At 49.1% G+C, this 25,403-nt stretch overlaps 1 protein-coding gene across 2 annotated transcripts in view; it reads right to left on the minus strand.

Annotated features, from left to right (window-relative positions):
• ZWINT (ZW10 interacting kinetochore protein) overlaps positions 1-25,403 on the minus strand; it is a 63,479-nt gene that overhangs the window by 20,598 nt on the left and 17,478 nt on the right. For both annotated transcript variants that reach the window (XM_085629618.1, XM_085629617.1), the window contains exons 3-8: positions 24,997-25,117; positions 24,020-24,186; positions 21,416-21,448; positions 15,496-15,638; positions 12,130-12,304; positions 6,311-6,450 (exon numbers count right to left, since the gene is read on the minus strand). In XM_085629618.1, coding sequence (XP_085485744.1) covers positions 6,311-6,450; positions 12,130-12,304; positions 15,496-15,638; positions 21,416-21,448; positions 24,020-24,186; positions 24,997-25,117 — 779 coding nt within the window. The remainder of the gene's footprint in view (positions 1-6,310; positions 6,451-12,129; positions 12,305-15,495; positions 15,639-21,415; positions 21,449-24,019; positions 24,187-24,996; positions 25,118-25,403) is intronic.

A 25,403-nucleotide genomic window follows, 5' to 3' on the forward strand; every position in this document is an offset into this window, starting at 1 on the left:
CTGGGGCGACACGTAGTGCGTTATCTAAACGACTGATTCCTAGGGCACCCTTGTCTGGCTCACACGTAACCTCAATAGGCTTTGACGGAACGCCCTCCACTAACCCCTTGTCAGCACCAATCTCCTTTGACTTAGAAGATAACACCACTGACACGACCTTTCTGCTCTCCTCCAACACCCCCGATGCTATTATGGGACTTGATTTGCTAAAACATTTTCGAGCCACTATCAGATGCTCCCCAGACGGAGTTCGAGTCATCCTACACGATAACCCAGATCTGTCCAGACCCTGTCACACACGGCGTATGCTCTCTATAACCGATGCTGATATGTCCCTACTCGACACATTACCTTCACATCTATGGGCTAAAACCGACTCAGATGTAGGGCGCATGGTGATCGACCCGGTACACATAACCGTCCGACCGGACGCAGTGCTCCCAAAGCTTCCACAGTATCGGATATCACCCGAGGGCGAGAAGGCATTGGTGGAAATCATCGAGTCCCTGGTCGAGGCAGGAGTGGTAGAAGAAGTAGTGAGTAATGTTTGCAACAGCCCTATCCTACCCATTGTAAAGAAGCAAGGCGAGGGGGATGAGAAAGCCTACCGTTTCATTGTTGACTTGCGAGAGGTTAACAAAGTAGTCATACCCCAGTACCCCGTAGTCTCAGACATCACCACCATCCTCACCCTGATTCCATCCACCGCCACCATCTTTACTGTTATTGACCTCAAGAACGCATTCTTTTCCATCCCCATCCACCCAGACAGCCGCTACCTGTTCGGCTTCACTTTAAAAGCCCGTTCGTACAGATTCTGCAGGGCACCCCAAGGCTACACTGAGAGTCCCAGTATTTACAGCCAAGCCCTCAAGAGGCAACTGGATGCAGTCCAACTACCCGATGGAGTGGTATTGATACAGTACGTCAATGACATTCTTTTGGCGGCCGACACCACTCCTCTTGCCGTCACAGCCACCATTCACCTCCTCCGCTTCCTTGCGGAGAACGGTCACAAGGTCTCCAGAAAGAAATTGCAATTCTGCCAGCCCCAGGTAACTTATCTAGGCCACCTACTATCCAAAGACGGGAGGAAACTTACCCCTGACCGAATTCAAACCATCCTAGAAACCCCTGTTCCCAAAACTCAGAAGCAAGTACGATCCCTAGTGGGCCTCACCTCCTTTTGTCGACAGTGGTTGCCAAACTTCAGTCTCACCATAAAGCCTCTGCTTTCCCTGCTGGCTAAGGATGTCCCCTTCCCCCTCCCCTGGACACCCGAATGCCAATCCTCCTTCAAAGAATTACGAGACGCCCTCTGCTCGGCCCCAGTCCTAGGAACCCCAGACTACACTAAACCTTTCTCCCTCTACACCCACGAAAGGGAGGGATGTGCGTTGTCTGTCCTAACCCAGTCCATAGGCCCTAAGCAACGCCCTTGTGCCTACTTCTCTGCCACTCTCGACCCCGTAGCCAGAGCCTTGCCCGCCTGCCTTCGAGCAGTAGCCGCCGCTGCTGTCTCTATCCGACAAAGTGAGGGGATCGTGCTCTCGAACCCCCTCACAGTATTGGTACCCCATGCTGTTGATACCCTCCTGAACCAAACCAAGACTCAACACCTGACTAGCGCACGACTGACTGGGTATGAACTGACTCTGCTTGCACCCCATATCACATTGAAACGATGCACCACTCTGAATCCAGCTACTCTACTACCTCTCCCTGACGCTGACCCCAATGCATCCCCTATACATGACTGCGTGACCCTCACCGACGAACAAACCAAGAGTAGGGTTGACCTCCGGGATACCGCCTTCCCGGACCCTGACGGAGAACTGTGGGTGGATGGCTCATGCATCAAGCTCCCTGATGGCACCACCTCAGCTGCCTATGCAGTCACCACAGCCCGAACAGTTGTTGAGACAGCCCGCATCACACAGCGATCCGCACAGGCGGCTGAGCTAATTGCCCTCACACGAGCCTGCATCCTGGCAGCAGGGACAACCGCAAACATTTACACAGACAGTCAGTATGCCTTTGGGGTAGTTCACCACTTCGGGCTCTTATGGAAAGAGAGGGGATTTTTGACTTCTCATGGCACACCCATCCTGCATGGAGACCTAGTCTCTGCCCTGACCGAAGCAGTCCTCCTCCCCACACGGTTAGCTGTGATCAAATGCCAGGCACACAAGAAGGTGACAGACATTATAGGACAGGGAAATGCACTAGCTGACATTACTGCCCGAACCACAGCCGAGAATAGGTCCACGACCCGCATGTACGTGACCAGGTCACAAACTGAGAAATGGAAGGATGCTAGGGAAACGATTAGGGATATCCAACTAGCCAGCACACCACACGAATTAACTGAATGGGCCCGGGTAGGATTGAAGGACGATGACGGTTGTTGGCGAACTAAAGACTCGAACAAATGGCTGCTACCCGACTCATACTTGATCCCCATGCTGACCATGGCACACTCCCCCGCACACATAGGGTCTGCCCCCATGATCGAACTCATCTCCAAAGTCTGGCACAACGACAGAATACCAGACTCAGCCAAACGTCTGGTCCAACAATGCCTAGTATGCCTCCAACACAACCCTGGGAAAGGAACTGCTGTACCCAGGGGAGGGTTTGGGGTCCCCAATCACCCCTTTGAAGTCCTACAAATGGACTACGTCCAGCTAGAAAGGTGCCAAGGTTTAAAGTATGTGCTTGTCGTTGTGTGTGCCTTCAGCAAGTGGGTGGAAGCCTACCCAACCCACGACAACACCGCTATGACTACCGCAAAAGTACTACTGAAGGAGTTCCTCCCCCGATACGGCCTTTGTCGAATTTTGTGGAGCGACAACGGCCCCCACTTCGTAGCCGAAGTTATCCAACTCATCTTAAAAGGGTTGGGTGTAAAACAGAAGTTCCATGCGGTCTTCCATCCCCAATCTGCAGGCTTGGTTGAGCGACACAATGCCACATTGAAGCTTAAAATAGCAAAAATAGTCGCCACCACAGGGCTAAGATGGCCAGACGCTCTCCCACTGGCATTGCTATCAATGCGTTCCACCCCCACCAAACACCACTTAACCCCCTACGAGGTCGTCTTTGGGCGGCCCATGAACCTTTGGACTGCACCAAAACCATCATCCATCCACGACGTCCCGGACGTCCTCATGTCTGACTATTTGTATAACCTAACTAAGACGTTGTCTGTTATCCACCAGCAGGTGCTGCACGCCATTCCCGATGTTTCCAGGGGCCCGGGACACGACATCCAACCCGGTGACTTCGTCTTAGTGCGTAACTTCCAGCGCACCAAGAGTCTGGAGCCCCGGTGGACGGGCCCCCTGCAAGTCCTGATCACCACCCGAACAGCTCTTCGAGTGGAGGGGAAACGCAATTGGCTGCATGCACACCACTGCAAGAAGGTATCACCGACCCTGACAACCACAGACAACATCACCGCCCAAGAGGAACTACTGGACAAAGACCGACCATCCCTGAGCCGCTGCCCGGACACAGAGACACTTGAGTTGATTGAATATCCCGATCCCACTGTGCCATCCAAAGAAGGGTATAACTTGCGACGAAAGGAGAGAACTTCGGCTAAGCAGACCACAGGCTAAGCGGAAATCTCAGAACGGTAGCCTAGTCACCTAAAAGGCCACCAGGAGAGAAACTAAAACAAAGTCTGTGGTTCTGCCCGCTACCGAGTCTCTTGAAGGTGATGGAAGCGCCCAACATGAAGATGATGGAAGCAACCGGACGTCCGAAGATCCACTACAGAAACCCAAAGACTGACCGAATGCACAGCTTAAAGACTATTGCACTTTTCATTACCCTTCTCTTTTGCCTTCTCCTCATGGTCACCTTCTGGATCATGGAGGAGAGCACACCCGCTCATAAGACATTACTGACCACCGTTCAACCTACCACCACGAAAGAACATCATCTGATCTCGCTTTCACCCCAACTCCGAGAAAGGCGTAAGGAGTTCTGGAATAACTCTTTTGTGCAGTTGCTCCACCAACACAATCTTGCTACCAACGCCACTAATTGCTGGATCTGTGGACTGCTACCACATGCCACTGGACACTCTATCCCTTTCATCCCTTCACCTTTTTCTGTCCATGGTTCCTGCCTCGCCTGGCTAATCCTCCTGCAAGAAAGCTACAAGGACAATGCCACTTCCGGCAGAACCATGTCACACTTTTACCATGGGTTCTGGCTGAACAAAACTGGAAGAACTTCTGCCCTCTTCTGCCCTCTGAGATCGAACACTTCCTTTCACATGGACATCCCTGCCAAAGAACGAGTTGAAATGCAAGTGTTCAACAATCCAGCCAGACCCACCTTCTCTTACCTCCGGAAACGGACGGCCGCCACCCTAACAGTGGCCCTGTCCGTCATCAACATCACTGGGTCTGTATGCCTCGAAGGCCTGGGGGCACAGCTGGTGGGCCACAGCTCCTGCCTCATCACCCGAACATTGGACTCAGTTGACCCACCCTCCTTTGTTGCCTCCCCGAATATGTACTTCGTCTGTGGTACTAAGGCCTACACCTGGCTTCCGAAAGGTTGGGGAGGCACCTGCTACATCGCCTTTGTCCTTCCTCCGACGTATGTGGCTCCAGCAAACCATCACCGACAGAAACGGGCCAAAGACATTGTGCAGGCCGACTCCACCGGAGCACAGTTCATGGACGCAGTCAAAGGCCTTGTTCCACTCTGGGGTCCAATGGCAAACAGCCGTGCCATCCGCCACTTAACCCAGGCAGTCGAAACGGCAATGAACATTACAGCTGGCGCCCTCGCCAACAACACCGCTGAGCTTCAGGCCGTCCGCCTGGTGGCTCTCCAGAACCGCCTTGTTCTAGACGTGGTTCTGGCAGATCGTGGAGGAGCATGCCGCATCATTGGGTCCAGCTGTTGTACCTACGTACCGGATAACTCACCCTCAGTCTACAAAGCAATTGAACATCTCCACAGACTGTCCGCAGAGGTTCATCAAGAACAAGAAGAATGGTCACTGGGGAGTTGGTTTTGGGACACTATTAAAGGTTGGGGATGGAGGCTGTTTTCATTTATCCTGATACCGATTGTGATACTATGTGGATGTTGCTTGGGGATTCAGTGTCTGCCACCTTTATGTTCGCTTTTTATGAACTGCATCTGCCCTAAGACTTTGGACTTTGAAACTGAGCGGATGAAAGCTCTGAACGAGGTGGAGGTACGGGGTATTATGGGGATAGATCCAAACTAGGCAAGCTGGCGAGACATGTTAAAAGGGAGGACTGTGGAAATTTAGCGTGCAAACTGAACATTATCTGCGCCATCTTGCCTCTCCCCAGCGCCACGCACAACGAATGCACGGCCGCCATTTTAGGCACCCCACTCTCTCCCCGCTCACTCTCGACCGCCAGCGCTTTCCCCTGGCGCTGCAAGCATCCCCCGCGCGCCGGCCACCCCCGCTCTCTCATACAGGCCATAAACCCTCTCCTTCTGCGCGACCCTGCTACGGAACCACTTCCAACCGACAACCCATACATGGTCATGCCTCTCCTTTGATAACCCCCTTCCTCTGCGCCCCATTGTCTGAACTGGTCCCAGGCCATCACCTAGCCCTGCGGATGCAGTTTACTGCCCCTACTGTAAGGGAAACACCCCACATCAAAGGGATTACAGTAGATCAAAGCCCCTACCCCCTGAGACCCGGCCAGTTGCACACACCCCCGGGAATTAGCGGAATTCCCTGCTGCGCGATAGCCATCTCCCACTGCGGGTAGGGTGGGAACTTCTACTGTATCTATGTGTGGGATCGGATCTGAGCCGGGGCTTCAGGGGATGTTCTTTCAGGCATCAAGGGAATCTCAAGAATGTACTATATGTAATAAAGCAATAAACCAGTGTATAAGAGACCAGGTCTCAGAGATGCAGTTAGAGCACCTCGTGACGATACCTTGCTGTCTGATCTGATGTGTTCTGCTCCGACGGAATAAAACTTTGTTTCCTGCCTTCCAGTCTCCGGCGCCTGCCTCTTTCATTGGTAAATTATCGAGTGGTATAAGAGGCGATTACCGCCGGGCAAATACTTGAAAGGTTATCGACTGAAACTGCCGCTACCATTTAACAACAGGAGAGTCCCTAACACACTGGCAGCACGTTAACAGGTAATAGTCTGTCATGAGTGACCACAAGGAACCCTGTACCCCCTTGACCTAAAGCAGCGACCAGAGCCATCATGGCTTGCTGGATGAGACAGGAGGATAGGCACACAGGATTAGAGGTCAAGGTACGATGTTACTATCTTTACTTGTCTTGAAGTCCATCCAGCTCTTGCAGTAGCCGGGCCTGGCTCCGGTAGGTGTTCTGCATTTCCAGTACGGCCATCTTGACATCCAGGACATGCTCTTCCAGCAGGGCATCAGCCGGTGTGACAAACGTGCTGTCAGTCTGAAGAGGGAAACAAGAAGAAAACAAGCTGAAATGGCTGGACTACAAGACCAGTCAGTTCCAAGTTAGCCCTCTCTAATGTCCGTCTCCCTCAAACATGTGCGACCTGAACCTCCATATACAGCAGAGTTTGCTTGGGGAGACGCCAAGCGAATGCACAGCATCTGAAGAGATCAAGTCTAATTCTTCTGAAGCTGAACAGGATCACCCTCAGGGCCCTATGCTGGTGGTTCCTGTAATGCAAGAGCAGCTCCAATTTGAATATTTTTGCAGCAAATGCTTGCCGCCTTAAGCTGAACACAGAGAAGACGGAGATCCTCATCCTCGGGCCCAACCTCTCAGCATGGGACGACTCCTCGTGACCCGCGTCGCTTGGGACTTGCCCCCCCCCCCTCCCCCCGCACCCACCAACCACGCACACAACCTGGGAGTCATCCTCGACTCGAAACTCACCATGACCAAACAAGTCAACGCTGTCTCCACCTGCTTCAACACCCTCCGGATGCTCCGCAAGATCTACAGATGGATCCAGACAGACACAAGGAAAACAGTCACCCAGGCCCTACTCAGCAGCAGACTCGACTACGGAAACGCCGTCTACGCCGGAGCCCCGACCAAGCTCATCAACAGACTGCAAAGAATCCAGAATGCCTCTGCAAGCCTGATCCTCGACATCCCGCGCCGCGACCACATCACCCTCCCCACCTGAGGAACCTGCACTGGCTCCCAGTCGACAAAAGAATCTCCTTCAAGCTCCTGATCCACGCACACAAAGCATTCCACAAGACCGGCCCAGCCTATCTCAACAGTCGACTCTCCTTCTAAGTACCAAACAGGAAACTCTGCTCCACAGACCTCTCCCTGGCTACCGTCCCACGCAGCCGTAGAACCACAGCCGGAGGCAAATCCTTCTCTCACCGCGCCGCCAAGACCTGGAACACCCTCCTCCTCATCCTACGACAAACCGACAACCTTCTAACCTTCAGGAGACAACTCAAGACCTGGCTGTTCGACCAGTAGCAACAGCACCCCCCCTCTCCCCACCCTCAGTGCCTTGAAACCCTTGCGGGTATGTAGTGCGCTTTACAAATTATTTGATTGATTGTTTCTGCAGATCCCTTACGGGGCAGAACCAAGGAGTGCGATGGCCCATGTCCAAGTGACCGACGCAGAGGGCAAGTTATGAAGGAAGGCACCCGAGTTGCCCCATGCGCTCTGGCAATTAGAACAGAGCGTGTGTTTGCTCTAAACTCACAGGGCCTGCAGGGCTTACCAAGAGAAGGACAGCTCTCCTTTGACATCCAGGGAGATTCCTCGAACAAATCGCTGAATAACCTCATTCTTCACAACGTGAAGCATAGGACAACCCTTGTTCAATGAAGATGAAACACAAAGTCCCTTTCCTGGGGACATCTCCCTTCTGCCACAGGTAACACCCAGCCCTATGCTGCCCCCAAACACCCCAGATGAAGCTGTGCAAGCTTCTTCCCTTGGCTCCACGAGAATGGAGTTGGGACCCCAAAATAAAATACATATGGCTGCCACGAAAACGGTCCATATGTGGGTCTGCCGTGGGCTAACAAGATCCTCTCGGAGCGATAACCTGTTTGGGAGAAAGACACATGCCCAGCTGTTCTAAATACCACACTCTCCTGGTCCAATCTGGAGCTACAAGGATGACTTGAGCCTGGTCGCTCCAGACCTTCAGAAATTGAGGCAGAGGTAGATCCTCTGTAATGGCAGAGGAGCGTCCCCCCACTGCTCAGCACCAACAAATGAAAAATAAAATGATAAAACAATTTTATTAGCAGAGAGGAGGGGTGGTTGGCACTTTAAGACGGCCGGCCAAACCAACACGCGTATTTCGATTTTTCCAACCCAGCTGTGTTGTATAGCTGGGTGGAGAAAACTCCCTGTGCTGGAGCGAGAGTTAAATCCTCCCGCTCGGGCCAATCCCGGCGCTTGTCTCGTGCAGAGTAATAGCATGAGAGCAGCGTCTGGATTGGTTGGGAGTCTGGCAGCCTGTGCTGTGTGGCTGCAGGGAGCAAAGGAGCATCGAGGCGACTGGGAGCGGCAGGTTTTTAAAAAAAAATTATTTCCTCCTGCACTGCCCCATCACTGTAGCAGACACCACTGGGCAGAGGCGAGAACGCATACAGGAATCCCGTGCTACAATCCATAACAGAATGCCTCTCCTAGCAAGAGTTTGAGGAACTCATAAATGCAAAAGTGATGACATCTTGTGCCCCCCCCCCAGCACGCCCCCTTCTGTCCAGTTGCAGTAGAGCCATCGCCACTGCAGTTGCGTGCATTCACCTCCTGGATGCCATCCGACAGGTTACCTTGGTGCTGGGGCCAATTGGAACACAGGATGAAGGAGACTAACAGGCCAAGAAGCATCAGAACTGCTCTTAGTGAGTTGCGACTCGGCTCATTAATTGTGAACCCAAACACTGCCAGCAGGTTCGCAGATATGTCAAGATGGTCTATAACAGACTTTGGCGAGCCCGCCTTCAACATCTAGTTCTGAGGGAGGGGATAACTGGTATCCTCAGCCATCATTATTATGAACACCTGAGGGGCACTTAGGAGGCTGAAGGGCCTACGTTAAACAGCAGATAACGTCTACGGGACTGCAGGATGAGCATGTGAAAATACGTGTCCGGAAGGATCAAGATCAACATCCATTTGTCTGGATCCACGGCAGACAGAACGCGAGTCATTGGTCAGTAAGGAACCCCCCTCGATGGCTCCTCTTGAGAGTAGGACTCGCACCTTCTGCATTAGAATGAACAGGGGCTTCTCTGAGAGTGGTCCTGGTTTGGGAGGGAGGTGCAGAAAGAAAATGCAGGTCATAACCATGCTGAACAATCAGGAGGACCGGTCTGTCGGATGTCAGGATCACCACCCTTGGGGAAGATCTTGGCTTCTGCCTCCCACAGGGTGGTTGCGCGCCTGTACTGGAAGCTGAAGCAGCTTGGAGGCTATTGCCCAGGGGGACGGAGGATCGAGAGAAATGATACCCAGGATGACCTGCGTGCTGCCCACCAGATCCATGCCCCGGGAAGGACTGAGGTGGATGTAGAGTGGGATGGGGAGACTGGCATTGCCTGCATCATATCCCCTTGCAGCGGCCTCAGCAAATACTAAACTGGCTTGGAAACAATTTAGCAAGGGCCGAAAGACCCAAAGAGCATGCAGTCTCTGTACTCTCCTCAAAGCATTTAAAGGCAGAATTTTGCCAAATAGAAGAGAGCCATCGAAAGCCAGAACCGTAAGGGAGACTGTACGTTTCTCAGAAATGTGAGGATTGCATCCAAGCATGATGAAGAGTACCACAAGGGTGCCAACAGCTCACTGCAGACAGCCAGTAGTATCAAGACCAGCACAAATCACGTCTTCGGGCCGCATTTGGATCATCTCGAGTGGTCTGAGTCAATACCTTAAGGTCTTCCGGTTCGCCTGCAAGATTTTCTGGTCATGTCCCAGAGGGCATATGTACACTGGCTCAATAAACAAACCACATTAACTGACCGCAGTGCCAGGCTAGCCAAGGGGAACATTTGCTAATGCAGTACTCGGACTCCTAATTTGGGGCGGTTGTAGGGACCTAATTGGGGCTCACCTTGCTGTTGGAAACCTGGACCACTAGACTGTCTGGAGTAGAATGCTGCCAAACGAGATCAGCGTGGTTAGGTGCCGGTCTATGAAGTCTTGCCCCCTGTCTATTCATCAGAGGGCACACGCGGTACTTCTACCAAGTGATCATTAGGGTGTCCGTAAGACCTTTGTTGAATGGAAGCAAGGGCTCGGATGAGGCTGGCCCAGGTTGCAAACTATCTGGAAGGACATTACTCTTGCCTTTGCCTAAAGGGAGGTGGAGGGCCAGCACCTCAGCTGCTTGTCCAGTTACGAGAGCCAATGAAGCACTCTTCCCCTGGGAGCTCAACAGGCAAATTCAACCCTGTATCAGGAGGGAGTATGAAGCCCACTGGCCTCTTGTAAGGCCATGTAAAGACTGTCATCATAATGGGAGGCAAAATCATCCCCATCCCCACCACGTCACCTTTGATGGCAGGCTCTGGTCAGAGTTGGAGCCAAAAAAACAGTGGGTCCTCGGAGAGCACTTCTGCAGTACTGAAAGTATAGGATCAGACCCTGGCTAAATGGAGACTGGGTGCACTGCAGTAGATTTAGAGCACAACCCTGGTAGGTGTCGAGCCAATGCCAATTCAGGGTCGGACATCGGAGTCGGTACCAGAATGACCTCCAGTGAAAAGGAAGGCGGGACAGAAGCAGGTGTCGGAGCTGGGGTGGAAGACTGCACCAGAGTTGGAGCTTGACTTAAGACTGCTTTAATGGGTGCAGAGGACAGCTACACCAGCAGTAATTTGACTGAGGGCCACTGTGGATCCTTTGGGCCCCAAGGCATGCCAGAAGGAGCCAGAAGAGTGCCAAAGATACACAACATGGCCTCCTTAAAAGCCCAACCTGCTGCAGTGTTGTAGATGGCCTGGGGAACTCTGCTGCATCAGGATCAGCTCCTCAATTGGAGATCAAGCAAGACAGATTGGCACCTTTACACCCTCACGACTTCTTTTGAGAATGGAGGATGGAGTAGAGTCCCGCTTCCCTTTCTTGTGTTTCCACCCAGATTTCAACTGTGAAGGAGACTTCTCACGGAGTGCACTCATTGCACGACCGAGCTGTGCCCCGATCCCAAACGGCACCTCATGCGAGTCAACGACGCGCATCTATTTTCTGCAGTCATGGCATGGTTTGAAGCCTGTGGTTTTAGGATGGAACATTGTTCTTTTGCACACTCGATTTAGTTTTGGGAGTCATCAAAAGGCAGAAAAAAGTGGGAGCAGAGCTCCGGACCCCTCGTCAAAGGCGCAGAAACTAACCGATATTGGCAAGCAGGGGTGGCACTTATATGTGGCTCTGCTCTGTACTTCTGGGGCAGAATGAAGCCTACGCAGAGCCGAATGCCGCCACCTAGAAGCATGCAGAAGCACCGCTATGAACGGTTTCTGTATCCAGTCTGGAACATGGAGAATATTCTGAAGATGAGGAGCTTTCGGTTAGAAGGATCTATCAAAAACAATTATATAATTTATACAGCGAGTGGGTTATTGTATAAACCAGGCTGAGCCAGAGCCACATGTAATGTGTTTTAAACTTTTATTTCATGTATTTATAAAGCAGGCGAGGCAATGGGAATCTGCTACTAACTGAGGATGATGGAGGGGAAGTTGGGGTTCGGAGGGTGGGGTGGGGAGGGACATAGAAGACTGAAAAAGGTGATCGGAGGAAGCAAGAAGAGGTCAGCATGGGTGAATCATCTTGAGCTGATAAAGTTAGTGACCATCACGCTCTTCTCGAGAAAGGTGAACTCTTATTACCCGAATCTGGACTTGTGACTCTCAAATTTGTGCTCCAGTGAAGACAAATAAATGTATTACCAGCAAGGTCAAGCAACAGGGTTGTAGAAATGCTTTGAGAAAAATGCAATCTTTGTTGAATGAAGGGAGCCGAAACACTATTCAAGCGTTAGGGGATCTCCTCACAACAACATCTGCAATAAAGACAATTCATTGTTTGCTACAAAACCAGGTGGCGGGGAGGGAGCCTGGGCTGGCAGTAGGAAGGCAGGAATAAGTCCTTGAATTTTCTCACCTGGACCTGAAGTTTGTCATCTTTGGTCCAGCGCAAGGTCATCCTGAGGGGCTTTAGCGGATGCTCCTGCTGGACTGCGCCAGGATCCTGCACATCCAAAACAATGTCCTGTTCACCGACCGACACAAGCCGAACCCCACTCAAGCCTTCCAGGAGCTGCAGGAGATCAGAATCCCTACAACAAGAACAAAAAGGAGTACAGCTGAGGAAGCGGCCCAGTGGTATCGAGGACAGTTTGATTAGAACCTATTTTATACATTTATAAAGACATACATACCAGAAGTCTCAGCGCTAGAACACTGACCCCCAAGAAACATTAGCGTAAAGCCAGACAGCCAAACTATTTTAAGGGAAATACTTTCATTCATCTGGGAGGTTGCCAGTACTTCAATTTGTTACAAACGTTATATATATACTTTCGCTGCCAGACTTCAAAGAAGGTAATTCCAGAGTTATTCTAGGTTATTCCCCACCAGTGGAATCGAAGGCCACGTAGTCCCCAGCACCCCAGAATAACCGGGGCCTTTCACTGCCTAATCATTATGTGTTGTAAGTTGTGCATGTGGTATTCATGTTGTGTACAAGTTTAGTATCTTTAGGTGTATGAATGTTGCCATTTGCCATGACAGCCTCACTGCAGCATGCAGGTTTCTCCTTCAGATGCGTTTGTCGACGAGACAACATGTATGCGACTTCTTAATTGCAATCCTGTAGACCTCTCTGGGAAAGTTGGTGGAACCCACTTTCGTTCTGCCCGGGCACTGCTTTGGTAGAGAATGTTTGACCAAAGCACTTCTCATCAGATCACCCCTCCGGTAAAGGAGAAGCGCTCTGTACTAGATGCCTGAAAAATAGATTTTGAACCTCATGCCATTGGATTGGATTTGCCAAACTTCCTACTAGAACCTCTCAAAATCAGGTAAGAACTGACCCACCAAGTATTGTTCCTGAACCCAAAGTAGTCTGCAACATCAGCTGATGGGTGGCACCTCACTGGACATGTTGGTGTTCTATAATTTAGTTTGTTTATGAATTTGTTTTCCACTCTGAGGGTGGGGCTCTCTCTTGCAGTTAAACTTGTGTTAGTGTGTGATAATCCCAATATGTTCCCAGTATTTTTCAAGTATAACAAAGAATACTTCGAAGATGAGATGAACTTAGCTTTATTAACTTTTCATAAATATTCCATATATCTTTGATGGTACCTCAAATGAGGTATCCATGTATAAGCAGCTAAGACGAGTTTCACCCCCTGGCGCTTTAAGGCTTGTGTACCGCTTGCATAATCCATTTCGTTTTCACTTTAACTATGTTATTAGGTTCCTTTTTAATACAGAATTAAGGCGCTTTGCTTTTTATGGCTCTTGTTTCGGCAAAATGCCTTCAGTCTTGGTTCGAAGACTATGGTCCTCAAACATGTGAAGGCATTTTGCCGACACAAGTGCCTTAAAAATCCAGGCGCCTTAATTCTGGATTAAAAAGGACCCTAATGACCTTTCAAAAGAAAGTTAAACCCAAGTGGTTTATGCAAGCAGTACACAAGCCTTGATGAAGCCCCAGGCTTGCATGCCAAAGTAAGGGGTGAAACACATGTTGACTCAAATAATGCAACAACCCTCTCTAGAAATCTAGAGGTTAGTAGGTATTCAAGTACTGAAAACATGCATTTTCACAATAATTTTCAAGCATCAAAGGACCTCAAACTGGCACACGCTGACCCATTAACCCTGTGACATCACACTAGCATGCACGCTTCTCACATTGCCACCATAGGGAAGCACACATCTGTGCCATGAGCTGCATTCTATGGCATGTTTAAACTATTCATGTTCAGGTGTGCATATTTCATACAGTAGAGGAGAGAAGTAAATACGAAACATATCCAACCTTACAGTGACCATTGAACATTGCATCCCACACAAAGTTTAGCATCATTATCCATTCTACAGCATTCAAAGATGTAAAACGGTCCCTAAAAATAGCTCAGACGTCAGTCGACCTGCAGACCTAAGCCTCTAGAGCATTTGAATTTCTACTTATAGGCCCAGCCTTCCCTACCACTGAACCCACAAATACACACCCATCCCTTCACCAATATTCAAACTCCAGCTCCTTAGGTCTACTCTATACATCTCTCCGATTTCCGCTTTTGCACTAAGAACACTGCATAGTAGAGAAGCCTCAAAATAGCTGATCATATCCATCCATACCAGTCAGTCCTCCGATGGATCTTCACCTGCAAAAAACAACACTCTGGCACCCCTCAACAAAAGACCTGGCAAGCAACACGTCAAGAAAGCCAACTGGTTCACCCCTGCCCTCCATGAATCCAGACGCACCTGCAGACAGCTAGAGAAGAGATGGAGAAAGAACAAAACCTCTGAAACCCACGCTACCTTCAAATCCACCATCAATGCACCCCACCTCCTTCTCAAAACCACAAAGAACAAAGTCTACCAATAGAGAATAAACGCCAACTGACAACAGCAAAGAACTCTTCGCCATCGTCAAGGAGTTTGTCAGGCCCAACAGCGAGACCACATAGGTCCCTCCCTCCCAAAACCTCTGCAACAAACTCAGCACCTTCTTCCACCACAAGATCAGGCAGATCTCTGACAGCTTCGACACCCTAGACCCTGGCACTTCACCCGCCACCATCGCACGCAAACACGCTGTACCACAACAGACCACGCTCTGCTGGCCCCACTCACAGAGGACACGCTCAAGACTATGAAGAACATCCACTCAGGAGACCTGACGGATCCCTGCCCATATCACATTTTCCACAGAGCAGTCACAACCATCGCCCCCAGCTCTGCCGCACCATCAACTGCTCCTTTGAAATGGCCACCTTCACAGATGGCTGGAAACACACAAAGATCAACCCCCTGCTGAAGAAGCCGTCCTTAGACCCAACTGACCTCAAGAACTTCAGACCCATCTCCCTCCTCTCCTTCCCAGCCAAAGTCGCAGAGAAGGCCATCAAAGCCCAACACTCCACCTTCTTACAAGTAAACCATGTCGTGGACACCTCCCAATCTGGCTTCCGAAGAAACTACAGCATGGAGACCGCATACAATATAACTGGCTGTTTTGTGTACTGTCCGGAAACTTTTCAGAACTTCCTCCTAGTCTGCGTTGAAACTTTAGCTCGCGCCCTCCCCCTGCCCCCCCGCCCCCGACCAGAGAGCTTAAGCCTCTTCAATTAATCCACACTTCAAACAAATTACTCATACCAAGGGAGGACAGAGAACTATACAATATCTGCAGCCACACAGAGTCCACAGAGGCTTCTAGTAACACCAACAGTCCCAACATGTATGCTCAGCTACGGAAATGCATGATCTGACAATTCACAGAACCCACCTTTTGAAACTTTCCATCCACATCTCTCCTCGCAGCTGGCGCTGTTGCAGCTCGATCTGTATTCTCTGGATCATCTCTTCGCACAGTCTGATGCGCTGGCGGCTCTCGTCCACACAGCCCGCTAACCTGGTATTCTCCACTCGCTGGACATACAGAGCAAAGCAAAGCTCAAGTTGGTTTAACCAGTGCCAGTCCTGCAGTCTTCGCTGAATAAAAGGCTGCACCTCGGTTCAACATGCACAATTTTATCATGCTTAAAATGCATTTACTCTTATCTCCTCTATTACAGTATGGCACAACATTTTTTAAAAAAAGAATGCCCTCTTTTCAATGTGGAGTCGCACATTTCAGTCAAAGTACATTAATATCAAAAGTGAAGACTAACACGATAATGTCAACCATTCTTGTACTTCCCAGCTGAGAATTTACATATTAGGTTATATTAACCCCATAGGAGGTTACAATGGGACAGGCCCCATCCCCACACAGTCCAGAGGTCCGTCCTGGTGTTTAGCCTAATCTGGATCCGGTGAACCCTGGTATGTTGCAGGGAGGGGTTCAGAGGATCCAGATTAGGAAAGGACCCGAGCAATTTTGAAAGTTGTACATTGAGTGAATCACACATCTAAGAGAGGACGTATGCTTATGTGCGCTTAATAGAGCACTCGTAGGTCCTGAATAACGCTGGGAGACCCATAGGCCATGTGAAGGCTACCGGAAACGGCTAAAAGCAGATTTTAGAGTATCAACAGCCTCTATGAATCTGGTCTTGGTTTTTTTTTTGTTTGTTTTTTTTTTTAACTTAGCAAACATCCCCTTGGAATAAAATTGGCTGCAAATGGAGTCACCTGTAGGCAATTTTAATCTTAACCTGGATTCCGGAAAATTAATCTCAAAGAGCTCCCTCTAGGAGTGAGGTTGAACCCGGTTAGGAGTATGAAACTCCCCACGCGAGGACTGGAGGATGAAGCATGCCACAGATTTAGCGTGGTAAATGTCCTTTTTTAAACACAGGTAATATATGTTTTTTTAGGTGGCTATAGGGACAGACAAGTCCTTTGGGCAAATAGGCGACCTCTTCATTAAGAAGGTATTTATCTTCAGTAATGCTCTTTCTGGTAGAGACTATCCAGCCGCAGATTCTTCACCTTTTGAATATTCCCCATGCCTCAGACTGGATTCGGAAACTTTTCAGCAATAACTCTGTGTGCAGGTAGGTGGCACCGTGCTGCTCTGCACCAACACTGAGCCGCTACAGAAATGACATCAGCTGCTTTGGAAGTGGTCATACACAGAGTCCAAATAGCAAATTGGTTGTGACCACTGTGCAGATTCTTAGACTTGCCATCTTATTAATGGATAGAATCCATTCACAGAATGGGGAGGATCAGAGAGGACTCTGGGGCTATATTCCCTACCAGAAAGAGTGTTCCCAAAAGGTAAGTATCTTGTTCTTTGGTTAGAGACTTCTAGTTGCAGATTCCTCACCTTTTGAAAAGATACCAGAGCATTACTTATTCGGAGGTGGGTCTGTGCATGGACTCAAACCAGAACGACCCACAGGACCGAACAAGCAAAATGACCCTCTCGACGAGTCAGACAATAGTGTTTTGCGAATGAATGGAGAGACACCCATGTAACAGCCTGACAAATGTCCAGGACATGGACTCCGTGTGCCAATGCAGTGGTAGGAGCTTTGGCCCTGATAGAATGAGCAAGCAGTTCTCGCAGAGGCTGCCTTTTGGCCAATGTGTAGCAGATCTTAATGTGAAACATGATCCAGTGAGAGATGGTTCTCTTCTGCACAGTGTTCCCTTTATTCACTCCAGAGAACCCCACAAAGAGCTGATCATCCACTCAGTGGTGTTTGGTACGATCAATATAAAACTGGGGATCTAAATAGAGTCGCTGCCCCTCCTCCTTAGAGGGGTGAGGTGGAACATGGAGAAAAAACAAACACACACACACACACACACAAACGTAACTTAGCCTGGAGGGAGTCTACCTGCAGAGCCCACAGCAAGCAAATTTGAACCAGGCTGCCAAGATAACACCTTCAACCTTCCTCAGTTGCTGTTCTAACTGTCACTACTCAATCTCCATGCACAAAGGCAGATATTGTGAAGGCCCAGGTGAGAAACCGGTCCTGTTGTTGCAACAGCATGTCCTCCCCGAGGGGTAGCCTGATCGGGGGACAGATGCTCAAGCCCCGGTGTTCTGGATACCATACCTGTGCCCAATCCAAGGCCACTAGGATGAAGTTCTAGAGGTGGTTGACGACTGCCTGTGGTCAGCCCACCTTTCTTCAACAGACTGTCGTCTGGGGGGTGGGGTGGCGTTGGAGACCAGAAACCCCGACCTCCGAAGGGTAGCTGCTACCATCGCCACAAGAACAGCAGGTAGCGCCGATCGGCTTGCAGGAGAGATATTTGTAAACAGGCATACTGCGGGTCTGAGTCCACCATCCAGTCTCCAGGGACGGGTGCAGACAAGACCTGGACCAGAGTAAGCATCTTGAATTTTGCCTTGAGAGGGTGCAGGTCTAAAATAGGATGAAGGTCCCAGTCCTGCTTGGACACCGGAAAGTAGCAGGAATAACAACCACAACCTACTTGTAGTGCCGGGGGGAGAGGGTATTCTGAGCGGGATTGGTGGGGTGGAAATGAAGGGTAGGGTATACCCCTTTCAGAACAGTGTGCAGGACTCACCTGTCTGATGTTATCACCTCCCAACCTGGAAAGAATAGTCGGATCCTGCCTCCCACTGGGTGGCTGAGTTGCAGCAAGTACATGCTAAAGGGTTTTGGCAGGTGGGGCTGTAGGAAAAAGCAGTGGACTGTGCGGCCCATTGACCTTAACCACAGGGGCAGAGGGCACCACAGCCTCGACTGCAAACCTGCTGGGCACATGGTGGAGGTTGGATAGGCTCATGGTATGAGGTGCCTCTGACGAAGCTGCAGAAGGAGTGATAGGACTGATGAGGTTGGCGAGGTGGGGAATACAAGTCCACAGAGCACGCCATGGCCGTACTCTCATTGAACCGCTCTAGAGCGTAATCTGCCTAGCCTCCAAACAGAGTCCTATCAAAGGGCAGGTGTATGAGGGGCAACTGGAAAGGCCTGAAGAAACCAGAGGACCGCAGCAAGCATGGCATCGAATTGCTACCCTAGTGACAACGGCACACCCAATGGAAGCGGAGGTGTCCAAGCCACAACAAATTGTGAAATTGTCCTTGAAATAACAAACCTGTATAGCCGGGGTGAGAACAGATGATCAGAGACCTTCGGCAACACCTGGGAGGACATAAGCCACTGAATCCCAAAGAGGCATGGGACCAGCGTCTTAGGAGGCAATTAGCGCTAACTGATCTAGGAGCCAAGTTAATGGATGAGAATACTCTTTCCATACATCTTCACAATTCCTATGGTAGGTCGGGGGGGGGGGGGGAAAAGAGGTTGAGTAGTGGGAAATGTGTTTGTCCTGCTTGCAGATGTCTGCGCTAACAAGCTTTCAGGGGAAACATGCTGAAAACGCAGGGTGGCTTGGAGCAGGGCAGTGGAGTCTGGTGGTTGACCAGGGGGTGAGTACAAGGTTAGGTCCAAGCCCCCAACAGGGTATCCTCAAGTGTCTTCTTTAAAGGTAAGAGGGGCTCAGTGGATGTTTGCCCAGCTGAAGAACTTCTGCCAGGACATTGGTCTGGACTGCCGCGTGGGGAGGCGGAGGTCAAGCACTTAGGCCACCCTACACATCACCATCATATTTATTCTCTTCATCGTATGGCTGGCTAATCTCATCACCCCCATCGTAGTCATTTTCCAAATATGTGCCCAAAAGGGAATGCAGGGTAGGTGTTCACCCTTTTTCGAGGAGGCAGATTAAGTGGAGGAAGAGTGCCTCTACAATGTCCGAGCGTGGCCTCAGTCAAACCGCCCCCGATCGAAGTCAGGGAGGACAATAGCTACCTTGTCTTCCAGCGTCGCTGTCAGCAACAGCAATGAAGTGTGGAGAGCTGGCGTGAATCATGGCACCGAAGTCCGAACTAAAGCCAGAGGCAGTCGTGAGGTGGTCTCAGAGGGTCCAGCTGGCGCGGAGGCTGAATCCACCAATGATAGTCCAGACGGAGAACCGCTTGGAGCACCAGAGGAAATTGGCAAGGATCCAAAGAGTCAGCCCATAGCCTCACGGAACACTTCAATCTGTTTCGGAGTGGTGGATGGTCCCAGAAACCTCAGGTTGCGTCAGGACAAGTTGCGGAATAGGTTCTGAAGTTGATAGAGTCCCGCTTAGGCATATTGTGCTTTTTCTTTGACTTACCCACGAACTGATCAAGAAGATCGACCTCTGGAACAACATCTGCGACTTCTTGATCCGAAACATGACCAAACGTTCGACTTGAACCAGACTTGTCGCAGGGACTTCTATAGATTGACAATATAAAGTTTTATCTTGTGGTCTTGAATAGCCTTAAGATTTATTGACTCTCAATCACTACTGGCCTTCGTGACTTTACTTGACCGCATGCACCATAGCCAAATCTCATGGGGGTCTGTCACAAACACTTGCTTGAGACAGTCCTTACCAGGCTTTAAACCTGTCATTTTGAGAGGAGACATTTTCCTTGCATACTGAAATTAGAAAAAGTTTGAAGAGGTAAGAGACGAGGTAGCTTCTAATCCACATCTGGAAGCACAGACAGAAAAGGATTGACATCAGCATGCAGGAACGGTGCATATATAGGCTTCGCACATCATTCCAGGAGCAGAACAGTACGAGTGCAGAGCCACACCACGCCACCTAACAGCACGCAGTAGTGCCCTGGCACCCTAGCAAAACAGTCTATCTCCATGAGAATGACTGCCTGCTGTTAGTATGACATTCTGTCTAGCAGTTCTTTGGGTTTCACATGGAGCCTCCTAGCCAAAGGGGGCAGGACAGAGCTGAGATTGGATCATAAATACAATGCTGTTCATGTTGGGATAGAGATTTCAGCTCTAGCAAAATTGTGGATATCTGAGAGACAGTGTTCCACATATGCTGGTACTCTGTCAAGATGAACGGTGCTCTAGGAGGAGCTTATTCTTCTTAAATCGAAGAAGGACCCGATCCAGTGTTGCATTTGACCCCCTTGTTATAATGTTGGGCAAGGTAGAGGATCATTTCTACATCAATGTAGAGGAGACAACTCATTTCTCAACTTTTAGCTGCAGCAAAGCTCATCGTCTCTTGTGCACTGAAAAGGCAACATCACCAATGCATATTTGGTGGAATCGGAGCTGGAATTCGAAACCCAAGCAGTGGAGAAAGTGATGTCAATGATAAACTAATATCCCAAATGAGCAAAGAACATGCTACCCTTAAAAAAAAAAGTCTGGAAGAATATCCCGAGTATCACAGACCATGTTGATGACACCTGTGACTGCTTCAGATTGCACACTTGGCTCGGTTGCTGGATGAGAAGACAATCTTGTAGTTGTATTACTTTGGCTATTTATGGACTATTAGCTTGGTTAACAGTTCAAATGATATTTGAACGAATGTGTTGTCTAAATTTGCCTGAATGTACGTGTTCTATAATCAGCCATCAGTATTGCTGCCTTGACACTTGTTGACCAATTTCTTTTTATTTCTCCACAGTTTGATATGATATATAATAAGATAATTCCCTAAATTTTGCACGGTCTGCAATTTATTTGAGACTTATCAAAATGCCAATTTTATAATCATTGGACTAGGAACTAGGTATTGTAACAAAATATGCAATGTTAGTGTACTCTTGAAAAGAACAGTCCATTGATTCCATTATAGCACTAGGAATATTTTCATCAGGTCATCTGGCTCAGTACCCCAGAACAGACTCTCGCGGTCGTCTGGCCGCCACCCGCCCTGTCACTGCGTCAATGATAATCTTATAAATGGGATACCTGCTGCTGCCTTAGGATTTCCATCGCTGCGGCCTGTCGAAAGAAGAGAAAGGACCAGGTTAACAGCACAATCAACAGTACTTAATAAGGAACAGTTTTCAATTGTTTTTAGTGGTAATAAATAATCTCCTCCCATAATTACAACCCTGCTAGCCATGAAGCTTTCTTTGATTGCCTGCTTGGCCATGTAAAACTATGCAGTTCCACTTTTCTATCCCCTTACAGCTCGTGTATTGAGATGTTGAAAATTAGCCCCCTATTTGGTTTTCAACAATCCCACTACATCTCCACCTCCCCCCTCGACACCTCCCCCCTGGCAGGGAGAGCTCATAGGGGCGGAGCATCCTGCAGTCTCTGCCTGTCTAAGCTTGGCCTTTGGACGGGAGGGTCACGATTAGAAAGTCATGGACGCAACTGCTGAAGCCAGACTTATGTTCCAATTTCACCTCTAGTCCCAGGATGGCTGAACACCAAATAAAGGCGGTTACTATGCATACTAAATGAGTTATTATCAGACATTGTGGGAGAGGGGTTAACAATAGGAGGTCTTTAATGTCACATGAGGACGATCAACTTGGGATGCTAGAGACATAGAAACTGCAAACCTCATGAAGGACGACGTTGTGCAATCGTCATTTAATTTTTCCCTGAAGTGGACGATGTCAAATGAAATAGGGCGTCAGTGTCCGCTGGTTCAGCAACTGCAGCAGATTTCAGGGGAGGAAGGCCGGGCAGGGGAGAAAGGCCGGGCAGGGGAGGAAGGCCGGGCAGGGGGAGGAAGGCCGAGCAGGGGGAGGAAGGCCGAGCAGGGGGAGGAAGGCCGAGCAGGGGGAGGAAGGCCGAGCAGGGGGAGGAAGGAAGGCCGAGCAGGGGGAGGAAGGAAGGCCGAGCAGGGGGAGGAAGGCCGAGCAGGGGAGGAAGGCTGAGCAGGGGAGGAAGGCTGAGCAGGGGAGGTTGGACCATTCCCGTTGCAGTGTCCTCTCTTTTTGGCAATAAGGGTAAAAAGTTTGCACATTCAGGTTTCCTGCACGCTTTATTTGTAAGTGCAGGCACTTGTGATTCTAGCTGTCTGTGCATGCAACGGTCACGATGGACATGGCGTAGGACTTGTTGCTTGGAAGCGTCAAAAGGATGTACTCCCCAGAGTTCATGGTCATTGTACAGAACAGTTGGGCTGAAGGAAATATAACGGCAGACCTTCTGCAAGCCGGACTACCACAGGGAGAGTGTGCAGGGACAGCAGTGTTAGCATTTGATAGCGGCAGAGCGTAAGATCGCAGTCAATGAGACCGGACAGAGTTGGAAGTAGATTGCACAGGAAGCAGCGAGTAGCTTGACTTGCTGAGAGCTACATTCTGACACAGCCAAGGGATGAACTCAGTTGCCCCGAGGTCCTCTCCCCGTTATTCAGGAGTGATGCCCCCCCCCACCCCCCCCCCAGCTGCTGGTCCTTATGACTGAGAAACAGAAAAGTACCACTCCTCCATGGAAATGAAAGAGGATTGGAAGTTAACCACGAGAAAGCAGTATTTCATCTTGTTGGTGGTGACCAAGAGTTATCATGGGAAAGAAATCGGGCACATCGTGCATGAAACTAAGCAGATATCCTATGCGAACACTGTTCAATCAGGCACATTCTCAGATAACAGCGGATCTTTTTAAGTTCTCCTAGTGTTACGAGGATACTAATCAGAGTATTCACGTATGTAAAGGATAGAAATGGATCACTGGTCATCCTCCAAGGCCGGGCTCTTATTTTACTACAGCATATATAGTGTTGTCAGGAGGTTCACATTAACATGGTGTATTATGAATGTGTTTATTCGTGGGCTACACTTGAACCTGGGCAGAGAGTGTTCAAATAACAAGAATGAGGGTACCAACATGAAATTTAACCTGGTGTTCCCCACAGCTCTTTGGCACGGTCAAAAATTGGGCAAGGACGCTGGCCAACAATCCTCACGAATATGAGAAGGTCAGACACACAACACCTTTTGTTTACCAATAGCATACAAGTGTGAATAAACAAGTTTATTGCCAGCTTGAGGCATAAGGATGTAGCGAGTCCCTGGCAACGGGTTCCATAAGACAAGTACTTTCAATATCACAAGAAACCACTCCACCCCCCCCCCATCCTGCCACAGCCTGATGGTCTATGAACCAGGCCTTACAAGGTCAGAGGCCAACCAGTCAAGGTCCTGAAACCTTGGAAATAGCACCCCCCCGAATAATTCTAGAACCATGACAACTAAAAAAACGTTTCAACAATCTGTTCAATACACAAGAAAAATACATAATTTGTGATGATGAAAATGTATATTTTACATTCCTGTGATAAACCTTTCCACCTCATATCATGTGACATGGTACAAACTGATCACTGCACCTCAGTGTGAAGTGTTCGGACTCTTATTATAGATGTTGTTACAATGTGGGTAAAAATGGCAGCCAGGGGATGTGGGGTACGTTGATGCGATTGCCACTGATCCTCAATTTCCCTTATACCATGGATGCTAGCGACCAAATCATATCCAGTACCCACGCCCTGCTGACCCCCACGCCCTGCTGACCCCCACACCCCGCTGACCCCCCCCCCCCACGTACCTTCTGCTGGTACTGATGCAGGGCCTCCTCGAGGAGGGACTTCTTAGTCTTCAGCTGCTCCAGCTTGCCCAGCAGCTGAGGGATGGCAGCCTCAATCTTCTCCACCTCCTCTAGGTACTCCTCTTTCAACGCCTTCCACTGCTCCTTCACCTGGTTCATCTCTTTACCTGAGTTTGGAAGACGGGGAAGGTGAGGGCCCAGCAGGCTCGCAGAATTACAAGCAATCTGACCCCACCCCTATGCAGCAATGTTTTGTTTCTCGATTCAAACACGTTCATGTTTGCTCCATGGGTATAAGTACCTGATGTCGTTATTTTGTAGACCCTGTTCTTGATCAGAAGTTATTTCAAAAGGAAACTCAGTTTTCCCAAATAATTAATCAAGTGATTTGTCATTCATCATATAGTAGCTCCTAGTCAGACACACAATGAATATGAAATGTATTGTGTTGTTCTGCAGAGATGTTTCATAATAGAAAGAGCTGGCTCTAGAGGCCTTCCTGTGTGGACAGAAGGTAAACCTAAAATTGAAGACTGGTTTCTCAGAATAATAGGGATGAACGAAACAAGGAGGCTTTTTTGCAAGAAACATGAAAATGTAGTGTTGGATTTCTGCACTAAAAAACTGCATACATTTACAAGATCTTTTATACTCTGGGAGGTAGAAAGTATGCGCTTATTACAATGGTATTCTTGGGCTTAAATGCAAAACAAAAACCATTAATTTATGGTAAATATCATTTTGAATAGAATTGCTGAGATTTATTCTAGGTTTCTTTCTCAACATGTTTCAAAATGTCACAATACACAAGTTATGCCATATCCAAACTTGTGCGAATCTTAAGAGACTTTTTCCCAAATAGACTAGAATTTCAGAGAGCAAATACTTGGGAATACCTGCTCATTTACAGGCTTCTCTAAAATGTATAATATATCAAAACACCCAATGAACAACTCATCAAGCTTCTCTCCACTTACGGGTAGCTTCCAACGTGCTGTTTTCTGCCCATGGGACACTGTCGGCGTCTGCAACGAAATCCAGCAGCAACTTTACTACTTGGAGCTGTTGAGCCAAAATCTTCAACTTTCTTAGTTCTGTCTGAAACACCAACCAGAAGCAAACACAAATCACTACCAGACAAATCCAAATGTAATTTACTTAAACACATTGATCTTTATGGGAAGTCCAGGAGTGGAGGTAATCTCAGTCAGTGGGTGCTTTGTAATAAAGACTTTACCCTGCCGCAGGGGCTTTACATTACTGGACCAAGCTGAAGTCTACGGAGCAAGGTTTTAATGACCATCATGGCCTGATATGTGGATGGCTTTGAAGCTTTTTGAACATTTCTCCCTATGACACGATTGTCCTAATTTGGCAAAATGCA

Source organism: Triturus cristatus, chromosome 10, assembly GCF_964204655.1.
Source record: "Triturus cristatus chromosome 10, aTriCri1.1, whole genome shotgun sequence".
NCBI lineage: Eukaryota > Metazoa > Chordata > Amphibia > Caudata > Salamandridae > Triturus > Triturus cristatus.